This window comes from Bufo bufo, chromosome 3 (assembly GCF_905171765.1).
Source record: "Bufo bufo chromosome 3, aBufBuf1.1, whole genome shotgun sequence".
Lineage (NCBI taxonomy): Eukaryota > Metazoa > Chordata > Amphibia > Anura > Bufonidae > Bufo > Bufo bufo.
This window is the reverse complement of record NC_053391.1, coordinates 84,635,040-84,656,497: the sequence shown is the minus strand read 5'-3', so window position 1 is coordinate 84,656,497 and position 21,458 is coordinate 84,635,040. Positions and strand designations below refer to the sequence as shown.

The following is a 21,458-nucleotide window of genomic DNA, read 5'->3' as shown; positions in this document are numbered from 1 at the left end:
ACAATTTCCATCTTTCATAGATGTACATTAGAGCTTCAATGATACTCCCTGGCAATGACAGCAGTTTTTCCAGACATAATAACATAGGTAAACCAGACAGTCACAAGGTCAGTCTGTATTGGTTTGGTTGTAAACAGCGTCTGTTTATTTTTCCCTCCATAACATGCTAAACTCTACGGCAGCTCTGGAAAATTACCAGCTTCTTATTCAAAGTCCTAACAGTCTCTCAGTATTTATTAACCCTTTCCACAGAGCCTTGCAAATACAGTGATAATAAACAGGATACATTCACAACATATGAAATGCAGTTACACAGTATTAAACAGTGCAAGTTAACCTTTCCAAGTGAAATAAAGTAAGAAGTTTATAAATTTGCATAGTGAAAATAGGCAAATATCCAAACCCTGCTCCAGGGCACTATTCTGTGTATACATGGTCATAGAGGGAAGGCTTTGTACTGACCAAGAGAATGAAGGGCACAGGTCAATTTTACCACATAGAAAACACTGTAAAAATGAAACATAAAACTGTGGCAGAATTTTATTTTTTTATTCCATCCCATTTGGAATCTTTTTATACAACTTCCCACTACATCATATGCAATACTAAATGGTGCCATTAGAAAGTGCAACTAAGAAACAAAAACAAAAGAATGGAAAATTGTTTGATCATGTGTGCAGAGTATTGTAGGACAGGCAATGTCCCATGGGGTTTTTGGGAAAACTGTTGCATACCAGGAACCCAGCTCTTTCTGGGTAACTACCCTCTAACAGAGCTTATCAAAGAAACTTTCTGCATTCCACTTTGCACCTCACAGAGTGCAACCCAACACTGGTTTGTATCTATCGATCATAGACATTTACGGGGAAATCTGTTCGGATTGTATGCCATTTTGTGGCATACAAAAGTGGCAAATTGTGACGCAGGTGCAGATTTGTGAAAAAAAATTATGACTTTTTAGCTTTTTCGGCCACTTTTCCAAAATGTGGAGTAAATTTCAGTTATGGTGCACAGGCAGCCCGACATGTGCCACAATTAAGAGGCGTGCCTCTCTTAGTAATGGTGATGCATCTTACACCAGTGCAGGACAAATTAAGAACAGCGTACATGATGCCGGTCTCACTAAATCTCCCCTGTAGTTTTGATCTGAGGACAAAATTTCTTTCTATTGTATCTGAGAGCCTGGTTTCAATTAATGTCCTTTCCTGACAATTATACGGCTCCATTATCCAAGTACTTACATTAGAGTTATTAGACTATGGACATAATTAGCAGTTTTATACCGCTAACATTTTCAGTGTTACCCAGTGAAAGTTTCACAATGTTGAGTTAGGTTATTTTGCCTTATTTCATGGCCCACTGACTATTTTACAGCATTAATTATGATAATGTGAATAAATGACTGGATTGAACTGATGAAATGAGAATAGGATTAGAAATACCACGGACTCAAATTCTGAGGTTAAAGTCGCCTCTGACTGATTAATAAGCTAATATAGACATGTACTAAAAATTACCCTGCCACATTACTGACAATAGAGAGAAGTTGTGCCATGTAATAAATCTAAGCTTCGTGCTTCAGCAACTCATGTATTGAATACCTCTAGATACCGTGTACAATATTTTTTTTTTTACTAATAACCTTAACATATATTATACAGGAAGGTGCAAGACTTACTCACAGTAAAGAACAACTTGGAACACTGTGTGCTTTATCCCTGTACTGTGACATCACTGTGTTAATCCTGTACTGTGATATCACTGTGTTAATCCTGTACTGTGACATCACTGTGTTAACCCTGTATTGTGACATCTCTGTAGGTTAACCCTGTACTGTGACATCTCTAAAGGTTAACCCTGTACTGTGGCATCACTATGTGTTAACCCTGTACTGTGACATCACTGTGTTAACCCTGTACTGTGACATCACTGTGTTAACCCTGTACTGTGACATCACTGTAGGTTAACCCTGTACTGTGACATCACTGTGTTAACCATGTACTGTGACATCACTGTGTGTTAAACCTGTAGTGTGACATCACTGTGTTAACCCTGTACTGTGACATCACTGTAGGTTAACCCTGTACTGTGACATCACTGTGTTAACCCTGTACTGTGACATCATTGTGTGTTAAACCTGTACCGTGACATCACTGTGTTAACCCTGTACTGTGACATCACTGTAGGTTAACCCTGTACTGTGACATCACTGTGTTAACCCTGTACTGTGACATCATTGTGTGTTAAACCTGTACCGTGACATCACTGTGTTAACCCTGTACTGTGACATCACTGTAGGTTAACCCTGTACTGTGACATCACTGTGTTAACCCTGTACTGTGACAACACTGTGTTAATCCTGTACTGTGACATCACTGTGTTAACCCTGTATTGTGACATCTCTGTAGGTTAACCCCGTACTGTGGCATCACTATGTTAAACCTGTACTGTGACTTCACTGTGTTAACCCTGTAGTGTGACATCACTGTGTGTTAAAACTGTACTGTGACATCACTGTGTTAACCCTGTAATGTGACATCATTGTGTGTTAAACCTGTACTGTGACATCACTGTGTATAAAACCTGTACTGTGACATCACTGTGTTAACCCTGTACTGTGACATCACTGTGTGCTAACCCTGTACTGTGATATCACTGTGTGTTAAACCTGCATTGTGACATCACTGTGTGTTAAAACTGTAGTGTGACATCACTGTGTTAACCCTGTACTGTGATATCACTGTAGGTTAACCCTGTACTGTGACATCACTGTGTTAACCCTGTACTGTGACATCAGTGTGTTAAACCTGTACTGTGACATCACTGTGTTACCCCTGTACTGTGATATCACTATGTGTTAATCCTGTACTGTGACATCACTGTGTGTTAACCCTGTACTGTGACATCACTATGTGTTAAACCTGTATTGTGACATCACTGTGTGTTAAACCCATACTGTGACATCACTGTGTTAACCCGGTACTGTGACATCATTGTGTGTTAAATCTGTACTGTGACATCATTGTGTTAATCCTGTACTGTGACATCACTGTGTTAAACCTGTACTGTGACATCACTGTGTTAACCCTGTACTGTGACATCACTGTGTTAACCCTGTACTGTGACATCACTGTGTTAACCCTGTACTGTGACATCACTGTGTTAACCCTGTACTGTGACATCACTGTGTTAACCCTGTATTGTGACATCTCTGTAGGTTAACCCTGTACTGTGACATCTCTAAAGGTTAACCCTGTACTGTGGCATCACTATGTGTTAACCCTGTACTGTGACATCACTGTGTTAACCCTGTACTGTGACATCACTGTGTTAACCCTGTACTGTGACATCACTGTAGGTTAACCCTGTACTGTGACATCACTGTGTTAACCATGTACTGTGACATCACTGTGTGTTAAACCTGTAGTGTGACATCACTGTGTTAATCCTGTACTGTGACATCACTGTAGGTTAACCCTGTACTGTGACATCACTGTGTTAACCCTGTACTGTGACATCATTGTGTGTTAAACCTGTACCGTGACATCACTGTGTTAACCCTGTACTGTGACATCACTGTAGGTTAACCCTGTACTGTGACATCACTGTGTTAACCATGTACTGTGACATCACTGTGTGTTAAACCTGTAGTGTGACATCACTGTGTTAACCCTGTACTGTGACATCACTGTAGGTTAACCCTGTACTGTGACATCACTGTGTTAACCCTGTACTGTGACAACACTGTGTTAATCCTGTACTGTGACATCACTGTGTTAACCCTGTATTGTGACATCTCTGTAGGTTAACCCCGTACTGTGGCATCACTATGTTAAACCTGTACTGTGACTTCACTGTGTTAACCCTGTAGTGTGACATCACTGTGTGTTAAAACTGTACTGTGACATCACTGTGTTAACCCTGTAATGTGACATCATTGTGTGTTAAACCTGTACTGTGACATCACTGTGTATAAAACCTGTACTGTGACATCACTGTGTTAACCCTGTACTGTGACATCACTGTGTGCTAACCCTGTACTGTGATATCACTGTGTGTTAAACCTGCATTGTGACATCACTGTGTGTTAAAACTGTAGTGTGACATCACTGTGTTAACCCTGTACTGTGATATCACTGTAGGTTAACCCTGTACTGTGACATCACTGTGTTAACCCTGTACTGTGACATCAGTGTGTTAAACCTGTACTGTGACATCACTGTGTTACCCCTGTACTGTGATATCACTATGTGTTAATCCTGTACTGTGACATCACTGTGTGTTAACCCTGTACTGTGACATCACTATGTGTTAAACCTGTATTGTGACATCACTGTGTGTTAAACCCATACTGTGACATCACTGTGTTAACCCGGTACTGTGACATCATTGTGTGTTAAATCTGTACTGTGACATCATTGTGTTAATCCTGTACTGTGACATCACTGTGTTAAACCTGTACTGTGACATCACTGTGTTAACCCTGTACTGTGACATCACTGTGTTAACCCTGTACTGTGACATCACTGTGTTAACCCTGTACTGTGACATTTCTGTAGATTAACCCTGTACTGTAACATCTCTATAGGTCACTGTGTGTTAAACCTGTACTGTGGCATCACTATGTGTTAACCCTGTACTATGACATCATTGTGTGTTAAACCTGTACTTTGACATTATTGTGTTAACCCCGTACTGTGACATCACTGTGTGCTAACCCTGTACTGTGATATCACTGTGTGTTAAATCTGTACTGTGACATCACTGTGTGTTAATCCTGTACTGTGACATCACTGTGTTAACCCTGTACTGTGACATCACTATGTGTTAAACCTGTATTGTGACATCACTGTGTGTTAAACCCATACTGTGACATCACTGTGTTAACCCGGTACTGTGACATCATTGTGTGTTAAATCTGTACTGTGACATCATTGTGTTAATCCTGTACTGTGACATCACTGTGTTAAACCTGTACTGTGACATCACTGTGTTAACCCTGTACTGTGACATCACTGTGTTAACCCTGTACTGTGACATCACTGTGTTAACCCTGTACTGTGACATTTCTGTAGATTAACCCTGTACTGTAACATCTCTATAGGTCACTGTGTGTTAAACCTGTACTGTGACATCACTATGTGTTAACCCTGTACTATGACATCATTGTGTGTTAAATCTGTACTGTGACATCACTGTGTGTTAACACTGTACTGTGACCTCTCTGTGTGTATTATCCCTGTACTGTGACATCACTGTGTTAACACTGTACTGTGACCTCTCTGTGTGTATTATCCCTGTACTGTGACATCACTGTGTGTTAACCCTGTACTGTGATATCACTGTGTGTTAACCCTGCCTCCTCCCTCTTTCCCTACCTCCTCCCATTCCCCTTTTCCCCCTATATAACCAGGTGCCTGCAATACTAACTATGCCTATGATTATAATAATTGTGTCCAATAATTTTGTTAGATAATTTTATATTTTACATTTTCCTTTCAATACCTTCATCTTTTAAGATCTTTAACTTTCCTTTCCTACCCATAACCAACTCTCCTAAGACTATCACTAACCATAAAACGTAATTTCCTTATTTTGCACGATGTGGCATCTTCATATACAGAATTTACATATTTTGCCTAACACCCTATAATGAGATATTATCCTGGTGGAACGCAGATCGCGACTTCCGGGGTCACATGACGCAGTGGTGGAACGCACGTCTGCGTCGCCCACAGCGTCTACCGAGCACCCGAGCACAATGGAAGTCAATGGGAGAACCTGAGCATTAAACCAGGAGCCCCCTGCTCTGAAGAGGGTCAGGTGTCTGGTTCACATGAACAGGTCAGAAATTTATGGAAACACCACCGAAATGGTTCGGGAACAGCATGGGGAGGATGTCTGGATGCATCTTGGACTCCCAGGTCGCTGCTGGGAACAATGTTGTCCGAGTAGTACGCCAATTTTACAGACTGACAATAATACGCACAAACCCGAAGATAAAATCAATTTTAGAGGAAAAATTGTTAGGAAACATTCTGTCCTGTATATTTACTTGTATATAAAGTGCAAGTGTTGCCAAAATTTACACAGAAGAGGCACTCCGATACAACCTGTATATTACATAAAGGAGGGCCTCATTCACATTGTGGTACAATTTTTCAGGTAGTGGGACTCCTACACTCATAAAGCCTATGCACTTAGTGAAAGAGTTGCCAAAAATTACAAGGAACCGGCACTCCTATACACCATTTATTACACATAAAGGAGGGCATCATACACACCCTTGAAAAATTATGATTGATGGCCTGCTGGTGACCCTCAAAAACATTAGGAGCAAGGGCCTGCTAGTGACCCTCTAAAACATTAGGGGCGATGACCTGCTGCTGAGCTGACCATCAAAAAAAATATGGTTGAGAGTCTGCTGCTGAGCTGACTCTCTAAAACATTAGGGGTGAGTGCATGCTGCTGATCTGACCATGGAAAAAATTATGGGCGAGGGCCTGCTGCCGAGCTGACCATCTAAAACATTATGGGCGAGGGCCTGCTGCTGAGCTGACCATCTAAAACATTATGGGCAAGGGCCTGCTGCTGAGCTGACCATCTAAAACATTATGGGCGATGGCCTGCTGCTGAGCTGACCATCTAAAACATCAGGGGTGAGGGCCTGCTGCCGAGCTGACCATCTAAAACATTATGGGCAAGGGCCTGCTGCTGAGCTGATCATCTAAAACATTAGGGGTGAGGGTCTGCTGCTGAGCTGACCATCGAAAAAATTATGGTTGAGGGCCTGCTGAGCTGACCATCAAAAAAATTATGGTTGAGGGCCTGCAGCTGAGATGGCCCTCTAAAACATTAGCAGCGAGGGCAGCCTAATAAGCATGTTGATATGATGGAGGAGGAGGATGATAAAAGGAAGATTGAACCATGTACCCTTTTTTGTGGTGGAAGGGGTGCATGGGAATACAGTGTATTCAATACACCATAAAAGCCACATTTAAAGTGCCTTTATGTTCAGCCGCTTTCCTCTCGTAGAGTAGAAAAGTCAGGGGCAATCCAGGCCTTATTCATTTTGATAAGAGTCAACCTATCAGCATTTTCAGTTGACAGTCAGATGGCGGGGTGTCATGAAACTGTCCCAGGCCTTGGAGAGTGTTGCCCTGCCTCTGTTGGAACTGCTGTGTGTTCCCCTCATCTCCCCTCCTCGGTTGCCCAAGGAACTACGTACTCTGCGTTGTCAGCTGACCTCCATGCATGCATGTGAAAGGGAGGACCTGTTGCATCCTAAGAACAGGGCATCGGATGATGTCCAAGTGCGTATCATAGGGACCTATTATAGAGCACATAGAGAGGTTCAGGCGCTTCTGATAGAACACTTGGACATTTTGAGATCTGACCCAGGGCAAATACCCCCTGGTGACATATCGCCGTGGAGGGAATTTGAGGGACAAATTTCATGCCACTGCTCATTTTGGTACGGCACAGGTTGCAAATGACAATTCTTTTATCGTCCGCACTTCCTCAAAAAAGCGCCATACTGCGGAACACCTACCCCTTGGCAAGGGAGATTGCCGCAAGGGGGTGCTCCGGTGAACAGTTGCGGGCCTGTTTGGTGTGACCTGCCTTTTCCCTTTTGCCACCCCACTGTATCTTCCAGCCTGTTGTGGTGCCTCCCCCTCTGTACTGCTGTCCTTGCTCGGCTTGCCACCTTCCCAGGTTGGGTCAGTGATTTCATCGTCTCCCACCTCCTCTTCCACTTCCTCACTCTTGTCATCCTCCTGACTTGTTGACCTAACAACAAACTCACTTACTGACATCTGTGTCTCATCCACATCATCAACCTCTTGAGACACTAATTGCCATTGACTTATTGGCAACTGTGTCTCACCATCATCATCCACCTCGTGAAACGCTAATTGCCGTTCCCCACCGTTATCTTCTTGTGACTGTGGATGCTCAAGAGTTTGGGCAGCAGTGCACACGATCTCCTCATGTCCCTCTTCAAGCGGGCTTGGTGAGAGGCCCAAATCAAGGAATGGCGCCGAAAATAGCTCTTTGGAATATCCGAGTGTGGGATCACTTGTTTGCCAAGACTCTCCATGGTGGGAGGAAGGAGGATCAGGGTGAGGATTCTGTTGACCAGACTCTTGGCTACTGAGACTGGACTTTGTGGAAGACAGGGTGGTGCTTAACCGACTGGAAGCATTATCTGCTGCAATCCAACCGACAACCTGGTCGCACTGGTGTGACTTCGAGAGTGGTGTCCTGCACCACCCTGCAAACTGGGACATGAAGCTAGGTATCGTGGATGAGTGTGTTTCGTGTGCTCTAGCAGCAGGCACAGTTTCACCGCACCTAAGGGCACGACTATCCCTTACTGCTCGCCTTGAGCATATTAAATGGTATATATGCTTGCAAGTATGTTACACATAGAGTAGTGCAGGTTTTGTAAATGTGTGCGCAAATAGATTAAACTGAATGTCACAGATATTTAGGATGCGCAAACGTTATACAGGAAATGTAGCGCAGGTAATGTCGCTGCTACCAGCAGCGAAAAAATTAGACTGAATGTCACTGATATTTAAGATGCGCAAACGTTATATACAGTAGATGTAGCGCAAGTAATGTAACTGTCCACAGCGGACACCGTCTACCTAAAAAGTACACTGGATGTCACAGATATTTTTTGTATGCGCACACGTTAAACAGGAGATGTAGCGCAGATAATGTCATGGTCCGCAGCATCTACAGAAAAAGTACACTGGATGTCACAGATATTTTTAGGCTGCACAACTTTACAGCGGCCAAACAATTGCAAGCTATTAACGCAGGTTGCGCTAAAAATATATATTGCTGCCAGATACAATAGTCCTTAAAAGGACTTTTTTGTCTCTAATCGCACGCAATTTAGCGCAAGGTGCGCTAAAAATATATATTGCTGCCAGACACAACAATAGTCCTTAAAAGGACTTTTGGGTCTCTAACACCAGCCCTGCCTAACCAAAAAATAAAATTCAATTCCCTACACTATCTGTCCCTTCTACAGCACAGCTCTCCCTGACTAAGACTGGCCGAACCTCGTGTCATTGGGTGCTTTATAGGACCCGATGACGTGTTCTGGCCGGCCAATCACTGTAATGCCAGTAACCAACATGGCTACGGCATTACAGTGATTGGCAGTACTTACCTGCACGTTTATTGGCTGCGTAGCGGCCAAGAAACGTGCGAGGAGGAGACTCAAGCATGGCGCTCGAGCACACACGTTATTCGGCCGAACACCGTGATGTTCCGAGCATCGCAATGCTCGAACCGAACTGGTGTTCGGCCGAGCATGCTCGATCATCACTAGTGATCGGCACTCCTACAAGCCCATACAGTTTAAAACTACCGCACTCGCAGGCTAGCGTCCTGTGATCCAGCGCCACACACCTCAGCCACAAGATACAGGTAAATACGTCTTAGGATACAAATTTACTGCTTATGTAAATTGTTCATATGTCCACTTATTTCTCCAGTTGACTCGGCTCTTCTACAAACCCTCTATTTAACACTCCTCATATATTATCCATCCTCCATTTTCCATCTCTAAACATTGGGGGGATCTCACACTCCCTTTTACCCTCACTACTCTGGGCATCTTTCATTACTGCCTGACTACTATGCTTTAATTTTTGTTTAGCGTAATAAATAATTTCCTCAATCAAAATTGAACCTTTGATGATGTTTTATTAGAAAAAGTCAAACACATCCTAGAAAGACTTCTCTGATATTTCCGGTTTCTTAATTGGGTTTCCCAGGATTAAGTCTCATTTTAATGTGCCACTGTAGTGCATGGTAGTCACCCTCTCCTTGTCGCTCCATTCCGGCAGTATGTTCAGCGATCTTCTGTTTCCAATTTTACTTCCAACCGGGACACAAATAAGGTCACGTGCCAATGACTGCTTAAGAACGGGAAAATAACGGTGATGCGAACTCTCCCTAACGGCTGCTAATGTATCTAAACTATAGGCTTATATCAAGTAGAATAATTATGATTCATTATGATTTTCCAATGTTTCTGAAAAAAAATAATGTTTGCTCTCCATGGTTTTTGGATAAGTTGTCCAGAAAAAAAAGAAAAAGTCCAGTTGTCTGAAACTGGAGCAACCATCTGATGGCCAGGGCACTTTGTCACAACCGTCATATGGTAATTTAATAAAGTAGGTTGACAGGTTCTAAAGAGTGTATATTACTGCCACCCGTTATGTTACAGATTCCAAATAACACAAGTCATGCCAGGTTTACAGCTACAAAGGCCTCGGTGGGGTGTTTGTGCATACCTAGTGGAATTGGCCATAAACACGTAGACTCTTCTACGCTCTTCTAGGAAATGTTCCTATTTATTTATTTATTAATTTATTTTCTTTTTAATTAAAATTTACCAATCAAGGGGTTATTTACACTAAATACCTCCCCTGAGTAAAACAGTAATAAACCCAGGATTTTTTCTCATAAGAGGAGACGCACGTGATGCCATACTTTAAATGTAACAGAATGACAAATAAATAGTATGTCTTTCCCCAGGTGTATGTACGATCTAAAAACACACACGAGGGGAAAATCAGAACCATCGTCAGAAAACATAAATTTATTGAAAGAGTAGATGCTTGGAACAAACCCCCAGCAGATGTACTTGGGAAATCAACAGTAAGTGAATGTAATCCTTCCTGGGATAAACATATCTCAATCCTAACATAAAAATAAAAAGGAAATAATATATGGACAGACTAGATGGACCAGGTGACCTTTTTCTGCTGTCGATTTTCTATGATTCTTCTATGTCTGGGTCAAGATTTTGAAGATTTATAGCTATTTAAATTTAATACATGTATTTCTGGCCGATGACCTTAAAATCCATACAGGTGAGGTGGCAAATATTACAATATAGCAAATATAGCAAACAATGGGGCCCCATTCTGGTCCTGGCTAATTCCACCGTGCATTGTGAGACGCCGGCCCTTCATACTAACCGGGACGTTCCACGTGCTGTACCCGCACTGCAAGAACAAAGTACATTATCCACATGAAGAGGTAAGCCCGGTTATTGAATACAGTGACGGGAGACGCCGCACTGACGAGCCCCACTTATCCAGTCTGAACAAACCGCAGGACTGAAGTTATATACGAAGGGGAGGTAAGCGGCTGAAAAGCCGGCAAGTCCATCTCTATTCTATCAACAACACTGTATGTTACGGGACTAATACCTGATACACTAATACTGGTAGACTGCCAGAACTTGTGGAGTTATACCTACACTATTCCTACTTATTAGGGCCTCATTGGACTCCTATGGACATATAGGCCTTTATATCACTTTCGTCATAGGATTGTTGGACATTGTATATCATTGAGTATAACCATTCACCCCATTGTGGCTTTATCAATGTATTTGTATTTTATTGTACTATTTTATTGAATTGTATTATCAATTTTACATTGCTAGCTAATTATATCAATTTCTCAAATAAATGTGTGTCAATTGGTAGAGTGCTCATCCACACACCTTTTTTCCAGTTCTATTTTATCTTGAGAGGTAGGGTGTCCTCTCCCTGGACTTGTAGCACCATATCATAGGCTATATAGGAGAGCAGCCACCACCAATTTCAATCTTCTAATTCCACCTTGTATAGGAGGAGATTTATCAAGCCCTGTTCTCCAGAATTCTGGCTTAAAAATGTCTCAAAATTCCCCTGATGATAATTTTCATTGCAGACATGGGCATAACTACCAGGGTAGCAGGCATAGCAGCTGCTATGGGGCCAAATAACAAATGGGGTCCATCTCTACATATAGGGGGTCATTTAGTAATCAGAAATATGCCTAAATTAGGCGTATTTCAGGCACAAAGGTTAGTTGCGCTGCCGCGACTTCTGCCCGCTCACGCCAGGTCTAAAATTGTGGGTGTGGTGTGGGTGGGAAAGGGGACAGGCCATCAGGCCCCTCTCATTTAGCATTTTCTATGGCTGTTTTAGGCATAGAAAAAGGTCTAAATGTAAGACAGCCCGGAAGCTGTCTTACATTTAGAACCGGCAGATGATCCAACAAAGTTATGGAGAGGCCGGCGCCTCTTCATAACTCTGGCGGATCCACCGCCAGCTTATGGGTTTATTAAGACTGGTGTCTAAAAGGCCGTTCTTAATAAATGTGCCCCATAGTTTGTACAGTTAGTAATGTATACAGGAAACAGAAGAGTGCATTACCTTTTTGCATCTGTGCAATTCTGTGCTGTGACATTACTGATTTATTTCTGTACCTTACCATGCATATTATCATACTATTGTGAGCCTTATTGTGGTATTGCGGCATCACTGAGCACATTGGGGCAGATTTACCATTGAACATGTTTAATTGATTCTGGCTTATTTTGTGCTTTGCATCACATTTACTAACTGTTATTCACTCTTTCATCAGCATTTTACGCCTCGTCTGACATGAGGGCGTGGCTTCAAGTGAAAATTTTGACGTATTTTTGGATTGAAACTGTGCCAACTTGTAGGGGATGTAAAGTTAGACTGGGCAGTTTTTTTGGTGCAAGTACATATTTTTTGGTATACGTTTAAATTTGAGGGTTGATGGGGGCCCCATTCCAAGTTGTGCTAAGGGGCCCCTGATTTTCCACTATAAGAAAACATGGCTGTGTTCTTTCACCACTGTCTACAGGTGGTGTGTGGTATCAACATATTCATTTCAGTAGGGCTGAGCTGCAATAACCAACAGACCTGATAACAGCCATGATTTTCTTATCCAGTACAACCCATTTCAGGGATGTCCATATAGTATGTACAAAAAAGAGGACATTCAATTAAATAAAAGAAAAAAAGATTAATGTGCCATACCTGCGCCAATTACTCTTTCAATGCGAATTCTGGATGGGTCTATCTCTTTTGCAAACTCATGAACAGCCAAAGAAGGGTCTTCATACGTGTCTGGATCAATGTAGGTTTTAGTTCCAGGGAACCTCACTGTAGGAGAAAGATTATGAACGGTCATATAATGTCCAGCTAGTAATTACATGTAAACTTGTTCTTAGTGTACGACCACACGGCACAGTCGTGATCCGGTCATGTTGCAGCCATGAACCGCAGCAGCCAATTAGCCCACAGCTGGCTTTTATACAGTCAGTCGGACTGAATATACAGTGCGGTCTTCATTTGTAAAATGAAAGGCAGCTGCGGGTTAATTGGCTGCGCGGTTCATGACCGCAGCACGGCAGCAACCCAACCAGATTACGACCGTGCCATGTGGTCATACCCTTAGGCTGTGTTCACACTGCATCATTTTGGAATAGATGACGAGCTGAAATTCAGGCGCATCCCGGTATATTCCTGCTGTGTAAACGCCTGCAAAATACACATCACATGGCAAACAGGTGTATATGGCGGGTATTTTGGCAGATTATGATATCTCCATTATGATAACTCTGGCGTCTATTCAGACTTGTCTAGTTCAAGTTTGCAATTAGACAATGTTAGTAAATCCACTCCAGCCTGAACCCATCATTCTGGCACATAGTAAGCCAATCATTGTAAAAACCAACTTTATCATCCATCCTGAGCCTTTGTGATAAATCTGGCTCATCTTTAGGCTGCCTATCAAAGTATACGCCATCCGTAGCAATGTCCGCCAGTCTTTAGCTTTCCAGCTGTTGCAGAACCACATCTCCCATCATGCTCTGACAGCCTTAAAAGGGTTTTCCAAGACTACTGTGAGCACCGCTGCCTTCTCAAACAGCTGATCTGCGGGGGTCCTGGGTGTCGGACCCCCACCAATCAGATATTGATGACCTATCCAGAGGATAGGTCATCAATTCTAAAGTCTCGGAAAACCCCTTTAAAGGGTTTGTCCCATGAAATATATTCTACATTTTTCAAACCAGCACCTGGATTAGAATACTTGTGTAATTGCATGTCATTAAACATTTGGTGGGTCATTTATGAAGCTGAAATACGCTTATTAGGCATATTTCAGGCCCAGATTGCAGTGTAATCATTAGTTCCACCACAATCTGCGACTTTTCTCCGCTTACGCCAGGTTTTAAAAAGTGGGTGTGGTGAGGAAGGGGGCGGGCTGTTTCAGGCGTAAGCCGTCTTACATCTAGAACTGGCGGAGGATCAGCCGAAGTTATGAAGAGGCCCCGGCCAGTGCAGGGCTTTATTAAGACCGGCGTCTAAAATGCTGGTCTTAATAAATGTGCTCCTTAATATAGCCCTGAGTTATTCACTGAAATCTATCTGTATAGCGCCACCTGCTGTTTTTCCTTTTTCCAAATCCTCTGTCCAGTTCACTCAGGTTGAGATACATGTCCAGATCCATCCTTCAACGCTGCCACCAGCTGCAGCAGAATGGACAGGACTAAATCTAAATTTGTTAGAAAGAGGTTGTCAGTCACGTACTATATGATATCTGATTAAATTTATTTTTACATTACCCATGGGATAACCCCTTTAAACAGACCAGCTGTGTATGGAGACCTATTGGTAATGCTCTATGGGGAAAAAAATATGCAAAGAGGTATCTCACTGGGAAAAAGAACCATCTCACTAGCGCCACCTTCTGAAAGAGATTCTAGTCTGACTTTTTAAAAAGCCTTTGAACTTGACTTTGACTCATAGGGAGCCACTTCCAGAAGGTGGCGCTAGAGAGATGGCTCGCTTTCCCTGAGAGATACTCCTTTACATAACTATCTTTTTGTAAGTTTTGTTATTTTTTTAAATAATTTTCCATGTTTCTTAAAAATGCATTTTTTAAGATACAGGGTATGGAAACATAGTGAAAGCATTTAAAAAGTGACTACAACAGTGTCTATGGTGTCTGTTTTCATTGTAACGAGCTTCTTGTTCCACAGGTTACAGCTCCGGTTCACGACCTCGCTCTCTTTGGTTCCAATAATTGTCAGCACACATACGGCTTGTAGACAGTTTTGCTTTACATTCCCCAAGCTCTTGGCCGCATCCAATAATTCTACACATTTACAATGCAGGAAAAGAAAAAGAGAATATACACAACAAACAGTAAGCAAAAGAAGGGCATGTAGATAATAATATAGCAATGCGAGACGCTGCCCTGAGCAGTTTACTCCCCAGCGCTATAATAGATGATTTCCAGGCATGACAGGATGAGAAGTGCATGTATTATTATGGACGGAGCAGGAGGTCAAGTGCTTCTGGAGTCAGCTGTGCATGTATGAATAACTTAAGCAGATACTTCCTACACAAGGTGCATCCTTCAGGCTTTAAAATGCACAGAGAGTGTGAAGGTTGTCAGAAAATCTTCATTGGGAGACACAGGACAGAAAATCTCGCAGACGGCTTACTTGTAGTGTCACCATGCAAGAACTGGACTGGGTGCTCTGTCTAAAGGGATCATGTCTTCTGCCACCAATATAACCCTACTGTAGTCAGTTTGCTTAAAAGAACATGGGTGATTTTTTAAAGCGCCCCCTTCATTTAGATATAAAAAATAAACCTGCATTATAATATATGACTTCAGAGCTGGGGTCAGCAACCTTCGGCACACCAGCTCCATTCATTTCTATGAGAGATCTTGGAAGAGTAGAGGAAGTATGCATGTTGGGAGTTGTAGTTTGACAACAGCTGGAGTGCCAGAGGTTGCCTAACCCCTGCGTTGTGTACTCTTCATAAAGAGGATCTGTCATAAATGTTATGCTACCCTCCTGCGGGTGATTGGCGGCTCTTTTCCTGTGCTGTCTATAGGAAGAATGCTGCCAATCATTGGTGGTGAGTGAGGGAATACTATGGGATTGGAGAGCCAGGAGCTCATGAATTGCGCACGGTATTGTACGTGTCCACTTTTAATTCCATCATAAGAAATAGACCCTAATGGAAAAGGATTGACTCTAGAGTAGCACTTTACTACTCACATACTGGATACGGCTTTGTTTCTCCTTCTGTCTCCAATGCTCTGTAGCATATGTTGGACTAGTCTACCCATAAAAACCCTGAGAGATTCATTATAAGGGTCCATTCACAAGTCCGTAGAATGGGTCTGCATCCGTTCCGCAAATTGTGGAACGGGTGCGGACCCATTCATTCTCTATGGGGCAGGAATGGGATGCGGACAGCGCACAGTGTGCTGTCCGCATCCGCACTACCGGAGCGCGGCCCCGATCCGCACTACAGGAGCGCGGCTCCGGAAAAAAATAGAACATGTCCTATTCTTGTCCACAATTGCGGACAAGAATATGCAGTTCTATGGGGGTGCTGGCTGGGTGTATTGCGGATCTGCAATACACTACGGAAGTGTGAATCGACCCTAAGAGAACTGGTCTGCTAGCTCTGCCAGGATCTGTTACAAGGCAGATCATAAAGACAGAGCCGGACTGGGGGCGCAGCCTTGGGGGGAGGCGACCATGACGGGGGGCTGGTTTGAGGGAGCCCCTGGGGAGGGATTGGTCAGTTTAAGTTATGGGGGCGGTGGAACGAGGGGTTAAATAGGTGAGGGCCCGGGATGAAGGAGGCCATTTTGTGGATAGAACGGAGCTGTATACACCTACACTCCGTGCGCACTTACATTTATCATGGACGTGGAATCACTCCTGTCGGATCTCAGGTCGGCAGCAGCTGCTCGGGGACCCGGCTGGCTCCAGGAGCAGGTCCAGCAGCTGCTCAGAGGGGCGGCTGAGGCTCCCGCTTCGCCTCAGCCACGGGCATCCCGGCCGCGGCGGGCACGGCCGCCGGCGCGCCTCAGCCCAGATATGGCCTCCCCTAGGGCTCAGCGCCGCAGACGGAGCCCTGCTTTTCAGGACCCTTCACGCCTGCAGGCGCCGGGTGCAGCTCCTTCCCGGGCGTCCAGACGTGGAAGGAATCCAGCCAGGAGGCGGAGCCCTCAGGCAGGCCTCAGTAGGCCTCTTCAGCAGCGCAGCAGCGCCACCTTGTGGTCGGGACCAGGAACGGCGGGCTCTCTCCAGGATCCTGATGTGGATGAGGCCCCTCAGCCAGAGCAGTGTTCCAGAGGGCGCGGGGCTGCTGCGGACCTTGGCAGCAGGCCCTCGGCGGCCAGGCAAGTCGAGGAGGAGGTCGTCGCTGGGCAAGTCGTTTCCAGAGAAGATCCGGAAGATCGCGTCCCTGGCCCCAGCCCGGCCAGGGGACATCCGTGGGAGCTCGCTGTGCCAGGACCGTCTCAGAGGACCGAGCGGCGGGAGTCAGGACCTTCGGCTGATGGGGTCACAGCACCCAGGCAGCCAGGTGAGGCACCTTGGGGACCTTTATGTCAGTTAGTGTCTGGGGGGGCTGGGGGGTCTCAGTCGGATTTGAGTAAGGGACTGGGCCAGCTCTTGGGGGGTTTGGTGGGGTTGTTAGCAAATTTGGGGGCGGCAGGGAATCCCGTGTTACCGGTGGGGGGCTTGGGGGGTGGCGTCGGCGGGGCGGTAGCGTCAGGGCCATTGCCGGCGTGGGGTGTGGGGGCGGTCGCTGGGGGGCCGCCAGCTTCGAGTGCACCCACGGTGGTTTCATGTGGGACTTCGGCGTCCGTTCAGACGCAGGTAGGTGGGTCTGATCAGGAGGATGGAATGCGGTTAGACGATAGGGCTAAGGGGGAAGTTTATGTTTGTTTCGAAGGCCCGTTGGGGGCACATTTGAAGCAGGAGGTTAGGGAGCGCATTTGGAAAGGGGAGTATGTGGATATATTTTCCTTACTCCCTTTGGACAGGTTCAATTTGGATAGGGCGCGGAAGGATGAGGGTAAGAGGGAGGACGAGGAGAAGCGTAGGCACCGCCTGATACCGCGGACGTTCCCAAACTGGTTGCAGGCGTTCGCGATATTGGCCAGTGTGATAGGGGAGAAGGCGCCGGAGTGCTGCTCCGCGCTTTTTTGTTACCTCGATGCTATTGGGGAAGCTTACCGGGTGTATGGGGGTATGGCCTGGCTGCGTTACGACGAACAGTTTAGGCAGCGGAAGGCGGTACGCCCTAGCATCAAATGGGACCACAAGGATATCGCTTTGTGGCTCAAAGTGACGGCGCCGGTTCGGTCGGGTCAGCCCTTTCGGAGTGAATCAGGGGCAGGGGGACAATCCGGATTCGCGGCAGCATCTGCGAAGGGGTTGTGTTTTTTATTCAATGAAGGGGGGTGTAAATTTGGAGCCAAGTGCAAATTTAAGCACGAATGCTCCACCTGTGGTGGGTCTCACGGAGCCACGCGCTGTTTTAGAGGGGCAAGACAGAAGGGGGGTGAGAGTTCTGGAAAAGGGGGAGACGCCAGTGCGGCTGGGAGAGATGGACCGGTTTCTCGCTAGATATCCGGATAGGGAGGCTGCGCAATTGTTGCGGGAAGGTTTTTTGGGGGGGTTTAAAATTCCGTTTGTTCCTTCGGGGCCTGTGTTGCTTAAGAAGAATTTGCAGTCGGCTAGGGAGCACCCTGATGTGGTGACAAAAAAGTTAGAGAAGGAAGTTAGACTTGGAAGGATGGCTGGCCCGTTTTTGGAACCACCTTTGCAGAACCTGCGTGTGTCGCCTCTGGGGGTGGTCCCAAAGAAGGAGGCGAATACGTTTCGCCTGATTCAACATCTATCCTTTCCTAAGGGATCGTCGGTCAACGATGGTATTGACCCGACGCTGTGCTCGGTAGTCTATACCTCGTTTGATGCGGCAGTGAAGTGGGTTAGGAAGTTTGGGAGGGGTGCGTTGATGGCGAAAACAGATATTGAGTCAGCTTTTAGGTTGTTGCCGGTGCACCCAGAGAGCCTGCATTTGTTGGGATGTTTTTGGGAGGGTAAGTTTTTTGTTGATCGTTGTTTGCCAATGGGGTGTTCGTTGTCCTGCGCGTATTTTGAGAAGTTCAGTTCTTTTCTAGAATGGGCGGTAGTGGATTCCTCCGGATGTGAATCACTTATTCACTATCTGGATGATTTCTTATGTATTGGCCCCCCGGGATCCAGGGTGTGCTCTTTGCTGTTGCACACGATGGAGGCGTTGTTTGATTCTTTTGGGGTTCCCTTGGCGGCAGGGAAAACGGTGGGGCCGACCACGGAATTGAGCTTCCTAGGCATAGTGATTGACTCAGTGAGGATGGAATGTAGGCTGCCCTTGGACAAGGTTGAGGACTTGAGTAGGCGTTTGGCGGCGGCAACGGCGGGGGTGGCGGCGCCGCACCATTTTATTAGATTGGGGAAGGAGCTTAGGGCGGATTTGCAAGTTTGGGCATCGTTTCTGGAGTGTTATAATGGCAGAGGTCTGTTTATGGGTGAGGCGGTAGACTCATTTGATTTTGACCTTTTCTCTGACGCGGCAGGGGGAGGCGGTTTCGGGGTCTATTGTGGGGGGCAGTGGTGTGCGGGGGGTTGGCCTGATACCTGGGTGGAGAGAGGCTGGGTCAAGAATTTAGCGTTGCTGGAATTGTTCCCCATTGTGGTGGCAGTAATGTTATGGGGGGAGGAGTTTAGGAACAAGAAGGTTCGTTTCCATTGTGACAACTTGGGGGTGGTGCAAGCGATTAACGGGTTGTCAGCTTCTTCACCGTTGGTGGTGCGTCTGTTACAGAGGCTGGTGCTGGAGTGCTTGTCACTCAATGCTTGGGTGGTAGCAGTACATGTACCAGGGGTTGATAACTGTATTGCTGATGCTCTCTCTCGTTCACAGTGGGAGCGTTTCCGCCAGCTGGCCCCGGGGGCAGAGGAGCGCGGGCTGGACTGCCCGAGTGGCCTGTGGGAACTTCTGGAGACACCGTAGCGGGTCTCATACGGGCTTCACTTGCACCCGGTACGTGGGACACATATGATAGGGCATGGCAATGCTGGGAGGATTGGAAGGCCAGGTTGGCTGTTGTGTCGGATGACTTTGAGATTCCCTTGCTATTGTTCATTGGGCATTGTAGAGAGGAGGGGTGGTCTGTCGCTAGGATTAATAGTTGTGTTTCAGGATTGGCTTTCGGTTTTCGTCTTAGGAATCTGCCAGACGTCACCAAGTCTTTTCTGGTGGTGAGGGCTTTGAAGGGTTGGCGGCGTTCTCAGTCAGTGCAGGATGACCGTAGGCCGGTGTCTTTTGCTTTGCTGTTGAGGCTGGGGGATCAACTAGTCGACGTTTGTGCCTCGCCGTGGGAGTTACGTTTGTTTCGGTTGGCTTTTTCGCTGGCATTTTTTGGGGCCTTGCGTTTGGGCGAGTTGGTTTCTCCGTCGGTTAAGAAACAGGGTGGTTTGTTTAGGGATGATGTAGACCTTTTTCAGGACAGGGTGGAGTTTCGTATTAGGCGGTCAAAAAACTGATGTGGAAGGGAGAGGTCGGAAGGTTGTTTTGTTTGCGGTCCCGGGTTGCGCAATGTGTCCGGTATGTTGCTTGAGGGAGTACGGGGTCGCGGTGGTGGGGATGAATTCCCCTCTCTTAGTGCATGCGGACGGGTCTTTCCTTTCCCGTTTCCAGTTCACGGCGGTCTTCAAGCGGTGTCTAGGGCAGTTGGGCTTAGCGCTTGGGGGTTACTCTAGCCATTCTTTCAGAATTGGGGCTGCGACGGAGGCGGCCAGACGCGGATTGGGGCAGGATGTGATCATGCGGATAGGAAGGTGGGAATCGATTCGCTTTAGATCATATATTCGTCTAGATCGGTTGTGATATTGCATTGTATTCTGTCTCATCCCGCACGGTATGCTTTTGTTATTGTTATTTCGTTGCAGGTTCGGACCCAGCGCTGATCTGGATAATGGGTCACTCCTATGTTTTCTGGGGAGCCATCCGGGCAGCGGTTCGGCCGGATGGACAACAGTTGGGGATTGACCGGTCGGTGGCGGTGGTAAGATGGTTGGGGCGTAGGGGTATGGTGTGGGGGGGCGTGCTACCTGAGGTCCACAAGTTTGTGAGGTTGGATAGGGTGCCGGATGTGTTGGTGTTACACGTGGGGGGCAACGATTTGGGGGCGCGGCCGTTGCGGGAGTTGGTGAAGGACGTTAAATTCGATCTACTCCGGTTGTGGGCGCTGTTCCCGGGTCTTATTTCCGTTTGGTCGGACATTGTTCCCCGCAAGGTGTGGAGGGGGGCGCGTTCAGTGGAAGGGATAAACAAGGCTAGGATAAAAGCTAACCGGGCAATAGGGCGGTTTATGGCAAGGAATGGGGCAGTGGTAGTGCGGCATACCGAGCTGGAAAAAGGGGTTGGAGCTTTTTGGCGGTCTGACGGCGTTCATTTGAACGCAGTGGGGATTGACATGTGGTGTCTGGCAATACAGGAAGGCATTGAGACAGCTTTGCGGATGTGGAGGGACGCACATGCTTAAGGTGTCAAGCATGGGCGTTCATGGCGGTGGGAGGTCCTTGAAGTTGGAGAGATTCAGGTGACGAGGATGGGAGGGCCCCACGGTTGGGGCTGGACTCCTATGGCTGGTGGTCGGTTGTGGCGGAATTTGGGCGAGCCGTCAGTGGTGCCTCTGAGCTGGTGCTTAACGGCTGGGGGCAAGTCGGCTCAAAAAGGATACTG

At 46.1% G+C, this 21,458-nt stretch overlaps 1 protein-coding gene across 1 annotated transcript in view; it reads right to left on the bottom strand.

The window, feature by feature from the left end:
- Positions 1–21,458, bottom strand: part of EPHA6 (EPH receptor A6) — a 1,083,458-nt gene that overhangs the window by 226,455 nt on the left and 835,545 nt on the right. The window contains exon 10 of the mRNA XM_040423272.1: positions 12,876–13,001. Within this exon, the coding sequence (XP_040279206.1) occupies positions 12,876–13,001 (126 nt within the window). The remainder of the gene's footprint in view (positions 1–12,875; positions 13,002–21,458) is intronic.